Genomic DNA, 12345 nt, shown 5'->3' on the forward strand with positions numbered 1-12345 from the left:
TTTTATAGCTTAGTTACAATATGTTTTACATCTATGTAAACACAGCCGACGATTTCACATTTTACGATGGATTCGTGCATATCATGTCGTCAGATTCTAATTGCATGAATAAGATATCCAGCAAGAACTCACAATTTCCTACAGACAGCCCCGCATTGTGCATATGAAGGGGGAACAAGCTTAAGCCCGGATTCGGCTTCGACTGAACTTTAATCTACTTCAGCTGGCTGTTAGTTGGATCAATGGGCAATAGTTGGTGTCATATCTAGCACAACATCGACGTCTTTAATAAATACTGTTGTTCAATAAGGGCGGGAGCTATTGAAAACTCAATGCTCCCCGCCTCACACCAAATATAATTATCCACATGCTTCAGCATTCTTATTCCCTTCACGATAGCCTCAACAAGCAGAAAATCATGAACGATATTTCTCTAACGGACTTAATAGCTCGTTACGAAGTACATGGCGAACTCTCAACATAACATCGGGTGTTCTGACTCTGCCCTTGGTGGAGATGTTGAAGAGCAATCTCCTCTCTTGCCGAGCTCTGATCCATGTCGGCACGAGTTCCGGGTCTTATTGAGAATGCTCACTCCTGGCAGCTATTCCAATCTTCTCCTCGTCTTTATCCCTCTGGGCATAACTTTTGGTGTGCAGAATAGAACTCCAGAACTCATCTTCTGGTTCAACCTCCTGGCCATCATCCCGCTCTCAAAACTCAATCTTCGCAAACTCCGCAGGCTGTCGTGCACGTTAGGCCCTTTGGGCGGTGGATTTCTGCATGCCATTTTAGATAATGCGCCGTTATTAATCGTATGTATTACAAGTTGGATGCTAATTGAAGATCAAAATTCGGTAGATATTCACCAGCTGCTAGGTAGGCATTGCGGCCATCCAAAACGGCGCAGCCCATATTGCGCAATCCTGCATCCTTGGAAGTGTCTTGGCCAATCTTCTTCTCGTAAGCTCTAATTGACTCTTCCTTTTATATCGGCATATTAATGAGCGCAAAAGGTTGTTGGGTGGTGTTTCTTGGTCGGGAGCATCCGTCAGAGTGAATTGATATTTAATACCACGTTTGCATCAACAGCGTCATCTCTGATGATTGTTGCATCAACGTCCCTCGTGGTTCCGTCTGCCATTTCTGAGATGCAGTGCAGGGCCGACGCCGATTGCGAAGATCAACTGATACGAATGTCGCGCTCTGTTTCTGTAGCTCTTTTATTTCTTTTTGTTATATATCAGCACTACCGATGGCGGTCTCACCGATGGCTATTCCTAGAAGGCACACCATCTGGGTTGGATGATGAGCACGATATAAGTCGGATATTGCTAGGAATTTTCGAGGGACTGCTTCTTATCTCCGTCCTGGGGCTTTCTTCGCTATCTGCATACTTTCTCTTGCGGACACTGAGTTTAGTAACAGACTCTGTTTTTATCAGCGACAAGACAGTCAGTTTTGTCCTCTTACCGCTGTCCACCGATGGGCCAGCTCGAGTAGAAGCCATTGTGGCAGCATACCGAAACAGCATGACTACGGCTCTAGAATTCGCAATTGGTCGAAGCATGAATGCCGCCTTGTTCGTTACTCCCATGTTAGTCCTCTTCTCATGGGCAGCTCAGTCCAGCACTCCAATGACTTTGCACTTCCCAACTTTAGAGACAATTTCCATTTTTCTTGGTACGCTATTGGTTGCCGAGCTGTGCCGCGACGGCAAAAGCAATTACTTGGAGGGTGCCATGTGCCTTGTCACGTAAGCCCTATCCCCAACTATCATCATGCTGCGCTAGGGCGTTTTATTTAACAGCTTGACTTATAGGTATATAATATTATCTTTCTCTTTCTAGCGGTCTAGGTGTGAATGGAGATTCAATGGTTTCAGACTATTCAAGCAACAGCTGATGAATACGCGATTATATATATCTATAGCAGGGTCACCATCTCAATGATCCTTGCCAGTGTACAAAGCAAGAGCATAACGGTATTTGCGAACCACGTCCTCTTTCAGGCTTAGCCATTGTTCGATATAAGATATGTCATCTCTCTTATCTACGTAGCTTGCTTACGGGGCGCTTGTGAGACTGCTCCAGAGCGAAGCTCTAGCTGAGCGCGCCTTGCGCCCTACAGGATACAAGTACACGTTCCACTTTAATCAAGTCATTTTCCAAGCCGGCAGTTCCTCATTTAGGGTCGCTTCGTGTTACAATCTTCCAGAATAGGCGACCAGGTGGTTCTATAACGAGTAGAATCAGTGCAGTTCAATAATCCGGCATGGGGTTCTCAGGATGGATAGATGAGGCGTATTTACGGCGTCACTAGCGTGCATAGGTAGTGTCACTGCTAGGATCTCGCACTCCAGTTGATCGATGGTAGTTCGCCTTCTAGAAAGCAGCAAAAGACGCTAGAAGTTAGTTCAGGTTTGCTTCAGAGAGGAATCGAGCGCGGCTTCACGCGGCTTTGAGTAGATTGATTGTCTAACGCATGAAAATTGCTGCCGTTGCAAATTCCGGACTAACAACTCCTAGACCATCCAGCCCAGCATACTAGACTCGGTAATATCTTGAGATATGCCATACATATCCAGCTGGTATAAACCCTCTCCGGTAGTCTCACATCAGTATTCAGGTAGCAGTAATGCGGCGGAATGATAACCTTTATTCGTTGCCTACAGCTCGGAAACAAAGGGTAGCTGCTGTAATGACAACCAGACGGCTTCCTGTAAGGGGCAGCGAGGCCGGTTCAGCTCTTCTGTGGAGTAGTAGAACCCGCAGTGTATGACACCAGAGGAAAAGGCACTGCATGAATGTGGATGTCAGCTATCAAGATAGTAATCATTGGATTCCACAGATTGCGTGATGTTTGATATTGCTGGCTAAGATAAGCTGAACTATGTCCCGTATCCAATCTACGCGCCACAGTGTCACTGGAGCCCGCATTGAGAAGATGAGGCATTTTGCCCGCATCTATCTCAGCGCAGGTGCAATATCGGCGTATAGTTTTACGATTCAGTCCGCCATGGGGTGATAATGGCCCCAGATCCAACTTGCGCTTCCACTTCCCCAACCTCGCCTCCCAGATTTTTCCTTGGAGTTCATCGACAACTCCGTACTTGGACTTGGGGAAACCTGGGGAATGAGGGGGAGAGGCTTTGAGACGGTCGAATCACAGACTAGCGCCAGTTTCTAGAATTTTTCTCCATCGGGCGGACCGCCCAAGTGGATCACAAGGGCGGCGAAAAGAATCTCAGTGGCTGAGAAGCAGTTTTCACTCTAAGTTGTGAAGATTGATGCTACCGCGAAACTAAAAACCATCCGTGGTCATAGCGGGCTCACGCGCCTGTTTTGGTTTTTGCAAGCAACGATACGAGGCAGACTTCCCACCAACGGCTTTCATCGGCTTGGTGTCTTGATCCTTGATTGTCCTTGGTTCCTCAATAGCTTGCGCAGCCGCGGCCTAGCCAACATGTGAGGCGAATATGCGCGAAGCCTGCCCTGTGGGGTTTTCTTGCCTTCAGCTTGTTTTCATGTTATCGAGCGAGAGCCGGGCTCGTAATACCTACTACAAGCGTGAGCCCAAGCATGAGACTAGCAAATGACAGCTCGCTTGGCACTTGGCAGGCCCCCTATCTTGAGAGTGAGTTAACCAGTGCCCAGTGGCTGTATCAGGCCATGGAGATTAGATCTTGCGGACAGTCTGGACATCAGGCCATGGCCCGCGGTGTAAGAGCACTTGATCCTGATGCTACTTTGCAGCCATTGTGAAGGAATTCCGACGGGCCATGATACCAGAGACAGAGACCAAACCGACGCCGGCGTCGCTCCGTGAATGTAACAGTCGCAGGCCCAAGTGGGGTGGCACGGACAAGCTCCAGGATCATCTTCGTACGTAACAGGTCGCGGTGGAGACTGGTTGCGCGCAACTGAATCATGTTCTGCCCACCTAGTCGCTCTCTCCGCATCTGCTTCCCCATCTTCGCTTGTGAGAGCAGCGACAGACAAGAAACGAGAGATAAGGATTTGAGTCAGGACCCTCGGCCCAGCAGCTACCTTGCAAGAAGCTTAAATGCACTGGGCGGTACACGCACACGTACGAGCAGCTGTGCATCCTTGACACGATGAGACTCTGCAAGATGCACACTAATGCATCCAATGCGACCGTGTGACAGAGGCAGAGAAACTTTTTCCTTCTTCTTCTCCAACTGAGGCGTGTTCTGGAAACTTTCCGCACAAGGGTAGCGCCACAGGCATCGCCAGGAGGAAAAGGAACGGAAGCCTTATTTTGACCTTCGCTTGAGCTAGAGAGGAGAGGAGAAGAAAAGAGGCTTGCGCTGGGATGAATCCAGATAAGCAAATGGGCCTCGGAGAGATAAATGCCGACGCCACACCGAGTACCGGTACCTGCGCAGCTGCCGTTGCGCGTACGAAGAAGTCAGACAGGTAGAAGTAGTAGCAGTAGCAAAGGCAATTATTTTGAAACGGAAAAGACAAAACGAAGACTGGCTGCTATTGCTATGTCATTGATCAAACTCTGGCAACAATCCCACTCCGTAACCACCAACATTCGTCGCCCGTTCCCTTGATGCCTCCATCCTCCATCACTGAGGAATCAATCACATCCACCCCCGGCTCCAAGTACCTGTACCTGCTTTGGCCCACGGAATGTACAGCGTCCCGCACCATATCCCCCCGCAGCCAGCCATCCTGCAAACAGCTAGCAGAGGCGTCAATGTGCCGGGGATCTGCTCTCTAGGGCCACTCTAGCGCCACTCACGATACGGATACTGGAGCAAACGATAAACAAGCGGCGGTTGCCGCATGCATTCGCACTTTGCGCGCAGGCAGTCCACGGGCTAGTAGCAGTGCCTGTAGGTATATCTAGACCCTGCAGCCTCGGCGCTGGCTTCCTCTTTTCTGCTCTCGCTTCTCCCTCATCCGCTGCCTCTTCTTCTTCTCTGCCTTCTCTGCCACCCGCAGTCGAGAGCAAAGCTGTCGCAAACCACGGCGCTGCGACGATCATGGAGAAAAAGTACGGCTCCGGGCCCGACGAGGCCTACGACATCAACATCGAGGCCAGCTCGCCAAATGACAACAACGACTTCACTCTGGCCCACGATGGCGAGCAGCTCCAGCGTGGTCTCAAGAGTCGCCATCTGCAGTTTCTGGCCCTGGGAGGAGCCATTGGAACCGGCCTCTTTGTCGGCTCCGGCAGCATTCTCGCCGACACTGGCCCTGCGCCGCTCTTCATGGCCTACATCTCCATGTCCATCATTGTCTATGTCGTCATGAACGTGCTGGCAGAAATGACTGTCTATCTGCCGTTTCGAGGAGTCACCATCCCTTACTACGTCAGCCGATATGTCGATCCCAGCTTGGGCTTCGCTGCCGGCTGGAATTACTGGTATGCCTACACAATGCTTGTTGCGGCAGAAGCTTCGGCGGCAGCCATTGTGATAGAATATTGGAAAGCCCATGTCAATGTTGCCGTGTGGATCGCCATCATCCTCGTTGTCTTGTTAGCGCTCAACTTATTCGCCGCGGCCATCTTTGGAGAGGCAGAATTTGTCTTTGCGTCAATCAAGCTGATCGCCCTGTTTGTTCTCTGCATAATTGGCATTGTCTTGTTCTTTGGCGGTGGCCCTGATCAACATCATGTTCTCGGCTTCCATTATTGGAACGATCCTGGAGCCTTTGTAGAATACAATGCGAAGGGGTCGACTGGCAAGTTCTTGGGCTACTGGCACGCCTTTGTCAAAGCTGGTACGTCTCGCCTATTTCACAGTCATTCGCCCATTCTGCCTACAATTAACTGACAATACTTTCCCTGCAGGATTTGCCTTTATTACCAGCCCAGAGTTGATCGCCATCGCCGCCGGAGAGGCCGTTTCTCCTCGCCGAAACCTCAAAAAGGCCGCTCGTCGCTTTGTTTTCCGCTTGGCATTGTTCTACGGTGTATCCTCCCTCATCATTGGCATCATTGTCGCTTCGAATGATCCAAGACTCCTTGGGGCCTCTGACGCTAGCGCTTCACCGTTTGTCATTGGTATCCAGAATGCGGGCATCCCTGTGTTGAACCATATTATCAACGCCGTCATTTTGACTTCCGCTTGGTCTGCCGGAAACTCTTTCCTCTACTCTGCCAGCCGAGTTTTATATTCCATGGCTGTGAGCGGCCAAGCCCCCAAGGTATTCGCTCTTACCAACCGCATGGGTGTCCCCTATGTCGCTGTCCTGTTTACCTGGGTCTTTACCCTCCTCGCTTTCCTCAATGTCAGCAACTCTGGTGCTACAGTCTTCAACTGGTTTGTCAACATTTCAACCATTTCTGGCTTCATTGCCTGGATCATCATCATGATTACCTATCTTCGCTTCCGTAAAGCGATTATTTTCAACAATCTCCTGGGAGAACTACCCTACAAGACGCCATTCCAGCCATACGCTACTTATTTTGCGCTCTTCATCATTTCCATTCTCACTCTCACAAACGGCTTCCAAATTTTCATCGGAGATAACTGGAACGTGAGCGACTTCATTGCTGCGTATATCACTCTACCCATTGTCCTTGTTCTTTATCTCGGCCACAAGATCTGGAAGCGCACCCCCTTCTGCATCAAGACATCTGAAGTCGATGTCATTACGGGTAAGAAGGAAATGGACGAGATGGAGGCGATGGATCAGCCCCCTGTGCCCAAGAACTGGCTTCAGAAGATCTGGTTCTGGCTGGCATAAACGTACGTGAGAGATGAAGGTGTGCTTTAGTTTTGTATATGGTGTTGCTATTCTTTATTGTATATACTGTTGATTCAAGATACTGTTTGACCTTGATGGAATGTTTCTAGAGAGGATATAGTTTCTTGTTAGATACCCAATCATGACGTAGATGAGGGTTATGCTGATGAATATCATTAAATGTTTAAATTTGCTCATGACTCTTAATTTCTATCCCAACCCAACTGCCTCTGTAATTCATTTAAGGCACTCAAATTTTATCTGCTAAACCTCTTGGTGAATTAACATGTAATTGCACAAATATCCTGGTCGTTCTTTAGGCTGTGCCAGTAGATTCAGGCCTAGGTTTCCTGGTAGCTTACGGTGCATATTTGGAGACTCTTTACTACATTTAATCGAAATATTCTTCTAGTATTAAACAAGTATTGAACAGAGAATAGCCCTAAAAGAAGTTATCGCCGTAGGGGAGTCACAAAAATATAGCTTTCAATTAGAGTACAGCATAGTACACTGTACAGAATCAGATTCTCAGGCGATTCGCAAGTGTCACTAGCTGCATAGAGATGTTATGAAACTGCAAAGCAATAGTCTTTTGCGGAATTGACTTCCGTTTGTATACTTCACTCGATAACTGATAAAAGCGCCCTATATCCCGAGTACCATTTATGTTTATTAAAAAGCACACCTTCCCCGGGCGCAAGTCCTGGTTGTAAAATTTGTCAGCTTCGCACCGCCCGCCGTTGCCGGATTGGGCCATTGCCCAAACATGGCGTACATGTGCATGCGCTACTCGTCAGCGCATGACATCACCCTCGTTCTTTTGGGTATACGCTGCCAATCTGTAAGTCGTATCGATCGTTTCATTCCAATGAAATCTTTACAGCATTGGCCTATTACATTCTAGTCTTTGTTCGTATACCACTATTTGCTAAGGAGAAGATTGCAATGGCAATTGGATTTTTCCGAAGCTATTGGAAGCATTTGTCATCTGAGCAAGCTGTATGCATGCCATACTTTGAAGCTCTCGGATGCTTTTGGTGTATTCGGTCAAATGGCGTAGTTGCTTCGTGCCTTGTTCTTCTACTATAAGTAGTCCTATTTCTCTCGGATGATATAGTCTGAATCATTCCATATTACAACACTCAACAATCAGTTTTCTAGAAAACTAGTTATACATTCTAACACGAATAATCAATCACCTCATTCAAATATACCTCTAATTGACCAATATGTCGACTCCTTTCGAATCAGAGATCCTCGCAGCCAATGCTAAATATGTGAGCACTTACAGACATAGTGGTCTTGAGTGCCCTCCTCAGAAGAAAGCCGTCCTTGGTATGTTCTCTTTCATTCGAAATCTAATTCGAACATCCAAACTTACTCATTATGTCTAGTAACATGCATGGATTGCCGTCTTGACCCCAAGTCAGCCTTGGGTTTCGAGCTTGGTGAGGTAACAACGATCCGGAATGCTGGTGCATCAGGCCAAGATGCAGCGCGCTCAGCAATTCTCACCACACACGTCTTGGGTGCTCAGGAGGTTCTTCTCATCAAGCATACGCGATGCGGATTGTTGGGTGTTCCTCAAGAGGCAGTTCATGGAATCATGAAGAAGAACTTGGGGTGGAGGAGTCCAAGGACGTGGATAACTTCGATGTTCTTACTTTCCATGATTTAGAGGCATCTACCCGGGAAGAAGTGGAATACCTCCGCAACCACCCTCTTTGGCTGAGCAAGATTAAAGTGACGGGCTGGATCCAGGATACTGATACTGGCGCTCTGAAGAAGATTGTGGAGTAGCTAAGCTTTGGGGGCTATAATTGATAGATGAGACTATTAAGTAGGATTGCGAGAGATTAGGATTAGCTAGACATATGAAGCAGGCAATATTTGAGATCAATTACATTGTACGGCCCTACTACCTATAATTTTTCCAATCAAGTTTAAAAATTATTTAACTATGAGGTGAAAAACGAAAGTTTCTAGTGACTTGTTCCCCTAAGAGCAGGCGTAGATTGCTTCTATTTTGTGGCATTTGATATAGCCAAGTTATAATGATTACAACGATGCTACAATATGAATAAGCAGCTACATCTATCTACCCTTATGCACAGTAACGCATAAATCCTAGTAACATCACTTATGTGCTGCAGGTCGAGTTCATGTACATATATTCTGTCATTAATTTATCTAAAGCTCTATTGTATTGACATATAGTCTAAAATTTTCCGCCTCTATTTCACATGCTTGCTCCATTGTCTAATCTTAGGTCCCCAATAAAACAACGAGAACGGAATCGGAATCAGCAAGGCACTCAATATTCCAAGCAGCGTCAAAGCCCACGCAACGCCAAGATTTGCGTACATGGGAATGCCCACTTCCACCATTCCACCAGCAACCAGATATCTCGTTAAAGTAACGAAAACTAATCCACTAGCAGCTAGCTGTTCGTAAGTATAGATGATGTACTGGTAGCTGCTGATGAAAACGCAGAGAATGCCAAATCCAAGTAGCACGGACGCCGCGAGGGCGGACCAATATGATATCGATGCCCTAGTTGTCCACGCCATCCAGAAAAGCCCAATCGGGATTGTAGGTGCGCCAACCATCGCGAACCAAAGACGAGATTCAGGGCTAAGTTTACCATCCCTTTGAATGATCTTCCGTGACTGGATAGTAATTGGTATTGTCGTCGCCAAAGTTAACAAGAACCCAACGCCTAATCCGAAGAATGAAAGCCCCCGTTCTGCTAGGCTGAATCCGTATGTGTTCGTGAAGATAAAAGTATAGCCTGGTAGAAATGTAAAGATGACAATGTATAGCACGGAAAGATATACCGAAATCATAATGATGATTGGTTCGGAGTAAGACAGTTGCACTGGTCGATAGAGAGCAGGGCCAATTTTAGCTTTGAATCTCTGAAACCCAGATGCCTGCTCTGTATCTCCAAGGATTTTGGCTGAAGGAATCTCCCCATCCCCTGAAATGGTTTTCGCAGTGGCAGCGGCAGTTTGCCATTCACGTAGCGTTGACGCATGTGTTTCGGGTTGAAAAATCAAGACCAGCAAGAGAACAGCACCCGAGAGAACCAGCGTGCTCCATTCCACCCATCGCCAGCCCACAATCTTGCTATCAGCAATCAGTCCTCCAATTGCTGGTCCAACTGCCAAGCCGAAAAATCCGCCTGTAGCGTAAATCGGGAAAATGTGAATTTGGTCGACTGGATCCCACAGATCTGAGATGGTGCCACCAGCGCAAACTAACGGGGTGCTACCGAACATGCCGGCAAGGAATCGCAAAGCAAGTTGGGCACCGATATTGGGTGCTAAACCTGCTCCCATTGTGCACAGCATGAAGAGCACAAAGCTAATTATATAAACGGGATTTCGACCGGCAATTTCGGACAGGGGGCCGGCAATGGGAGCACCGACTCCAAAGCCAACAAGAAACAGGCCTTTTGTGAAAGTTAGAAGTGAATTCAAAATAGTGCATATTCTATTCGAGCTGGGGTTTAGAGACGAACCAGTTGCTAGAGATTCCGCAACAGCAGATGCACCAAATTCCGATTGGATCCTTTCAGCCGCGCCAGAGTCCACAGCAGAAGCATATTGTACAACAAAAGATATCGCTGTGACGATCAGAGTCGCGCCGAGCTTTTTCCATACAGGCCATTTTCGAGGATTAACATCAATATCTTCATCGGCTTGTTGCTTGCGGTGTGGCGAAGTTGATATCGTGGGTTTATTGATGGCTGTCTCGTCGGACTCGGATAAGCTGATTGGGAGTTGTTCTGTCAGTTGTAGCACTGATCGAGCTGCTATGTTACGCCGTTGTATAAAGGACTGCATTGTTGCTGTGACTCCACAAGAGCTATTGTCGACTTATGAAGCACGAGTATGTGTGTACATCGCATTGTGACATCGTGCAGGGTCGGCAGTTGATATATATTAATTGAAGCTGGTGAAACAGGCATTTTGACTGCACGCATCTAAGAACCAATGACGTGTTGAAACTGATCGTATAATAATAAAACGCCGACAGATGCATGTAAAAAGCTTGAGAAGTTCTATCATTAAGCGGCTGACGGGCTCGCCGAGTTTCCGTCCTGCTCACTCAAAGGGACTGAAAACCTAGGGTTAGTAATGACTTTGAGAGCGAGAAATAAGAAAAATAGCACAGCGCTGAATCCTGCCTAATACGGTAAGCTACAGCGATGTAATTACATAGCTGCGCTTGATTCTACTGCTCCCAATGGGACCATCCCATCGGCCTATACTGTAGGCCTATGAACCGACTATGGAAATGACGTGTGAGTGCGGTGGGACTGCCCTTTACAAAAACGAGCATTGCCCCCGTTTGGCATGGTCGGGCGGAGATGCTCGTGAGAACTAATTACACCTTGCCTAAGATAGTCAAGTTGTACATATGAACGCCATGGCTTTACCTTTTTGGTCTTAGTAATGAAGAGCTTCTGTGTTCTATGCGCGTTACCCTTGTGAAGAGCTCGCGTTTCGCTCAATAACTCTGCCTGCTGGTCGTCATTTAGGAGATTATTTAGGAGTGGGATATTCTTAATCAAATGATGCTCAACATTCCAGAGGGAAGACATGTCTCTGACGTAGGCTCACTCGCTTCATCGTTAATTTAAAAGCACCAGAAATCTCAGCTGCAACTAGAAAGTACTCGTTAGCGGCGCAATCAAATGGGGGCCAAGGTGAATATATATACATTAGTAGTTAGTAGCATTGCCGTATGGTATTGAGCGGGCTTATTGTTGAGCTTCTATTTGTTAGTGCCGGTTATTAAAACCAATCACCAAAGCCTCGTGCTAGCCTACTCACACAAAGGCAGTGCTTGGAACGAAGAAGAAATACACAATTCTGATCAATAGCCAACCACTTGCAACCGAACGCAACGTAGTTCATTTGGCTATGGCCACCAAAATCATGCAAGCCAAGGAACCATTTGATCAGCTTGCGAAGGCCAGTTTTTCAAAGGACAGTGCTGTAGCGGCAGCTAGAGATCATAGAGTCAAAGTAACTTGTCTGGTTATCTAAGTGAAAGAGACGAATCTAATCCTGTATTATAGTGTAAACGGAAGAAGATTCTAATCCTCTGTTATAGTTATTCCTAGCTACATACGCAGTCTATCGGAGCTCTCATTTCCCGAGGAGCGCAACAGCACCAGGAGCCACGTGAGCGCGGCAGTCGTCGTCTATTACACGCATTCGCTTAGCTTGGTTCGTTTGACAATGCCCTTTATGTAATTCTCCATATAATAATGGAATCATCGTGCATACTTTCCTTCTCCTAGTGATCGATGTATGACAAATGAATTACCAACAGCAGCTCGTCTCGGTCAGCTCAGTCGGCTGGGTGCGTCATCTTCAGATATAGATTAAATTAAAGTCGTGATATTTACAGTCGGTCAGCGCTATGTTCATGCTTAGCAAATGCTTCCCTGTTGCCCGCACAGCTCTAACTTGTAAAGTTGAAGATAAGCAAGCTTGGTTTACTCATTGTATTAATAACACACACTGGACTCCTAATGAAGATGACAAAGCTGCTGGGACAGGAGCGGCTGACTATATAGACGAGAGATATCGCAGATTTCGGA

General features: G+C 47.1%; 4 protein-coding genes across 4 annotated transcripts; 3 read left to right on the forward strand and 1 right to left on the reverse strand.

Annotated features, from left to right (window-relative positions):
* The first annotated feature begins 577 nt into the window (after window positions 1–577).
* Window positions 578–2002, forward strand: TrAFT101_009887 (uncharacterized protein). Its single transcript, XM_024905187.2, has 4 exons — window positions 578–815; window positions 880–963; window positions 1017–1756; window positions 1823–2002. The coding sequence occupies exons 1-4, from the start codon at window positions 588–590 to the stop codon at window positions 1848–1850; spliced, it is 1080 nt and encodes a 359-aa protein (XP_024761180.2). The 5' UTR covers window positions 578–587; the 3' UTR covers window positions 1851–2002.
* A 2729-nt stretch (window positions 2003–4731) lies between these two features.
* TrAFT101_009888 (uncharacterized protein) lies at window positions 4732–6928 on the forward strand. Its single transcript, XM_024899995.2, has 2 exons — window positions 4732–5759; window positions 5830–6928. Exons 1-2 carry the CDS (start codon window positions 5018–5020, stop codon window positions 6726–6728), a joined length of 1641 nt encoding a protein of 546 aa, XP_024761179.1. The 5' UTR covers window positions 4732–5017; the 3' UTR covers window positions 6729–6928.
* Window positions 6929–7957: 1029 nt separating this feature from the next.
* Window positions 7958–8639, forward strand: TrAFT101_009889 (uncharacterized protein; the record flags this gene model as incomplete). Its single annotated transcript, XM_024906668.2, has 2 exons — window positions 7958–8063; window positions 8123–8639. The coding sequence occupies 2 exons, from the start codon at window positions 7958–7960 to the stop codon at window positions 8404–8406; spliced, it is 390 nt and encodes a 129-aa protein (XP_024761178.2). The 3' UTR covers window positions 8407–8639.
* A 295-nt stretch (window positions 8640–8934) lies between these two features.
* TrAFT101_009890 (uncharacterized protein) lies at window positions 8935–10181 on the reverse strand. The gene has a single exon (XM_024900082.2). The coding sequence runs from the start codon at window positions 10079–10081 to the stop codon at window positions 8963–8965; it is 1119 nt and encodes a 372-aa protein (XP_024761177.2). The 5' UTR covers window positions 10082–10181; the 3' UTR covers window positions 8935–8962.
* Window positions 10182–12345: the final 2164 nt, after the last annotated feature.

This window comes from Trichoderma asperellum, chromosome 6 (genome assembly GCF_020647865.1).
Source record: "Trichoderma asperellum chromosome 6, complete sequence".
Classification (NCBI taxonomy): Eukaryota; Fungi; Ascomycota; class Sordariomycetes; order Hypocreales; family Hypocreaceae; genus Trichoderma; species Trichoderma asperellum.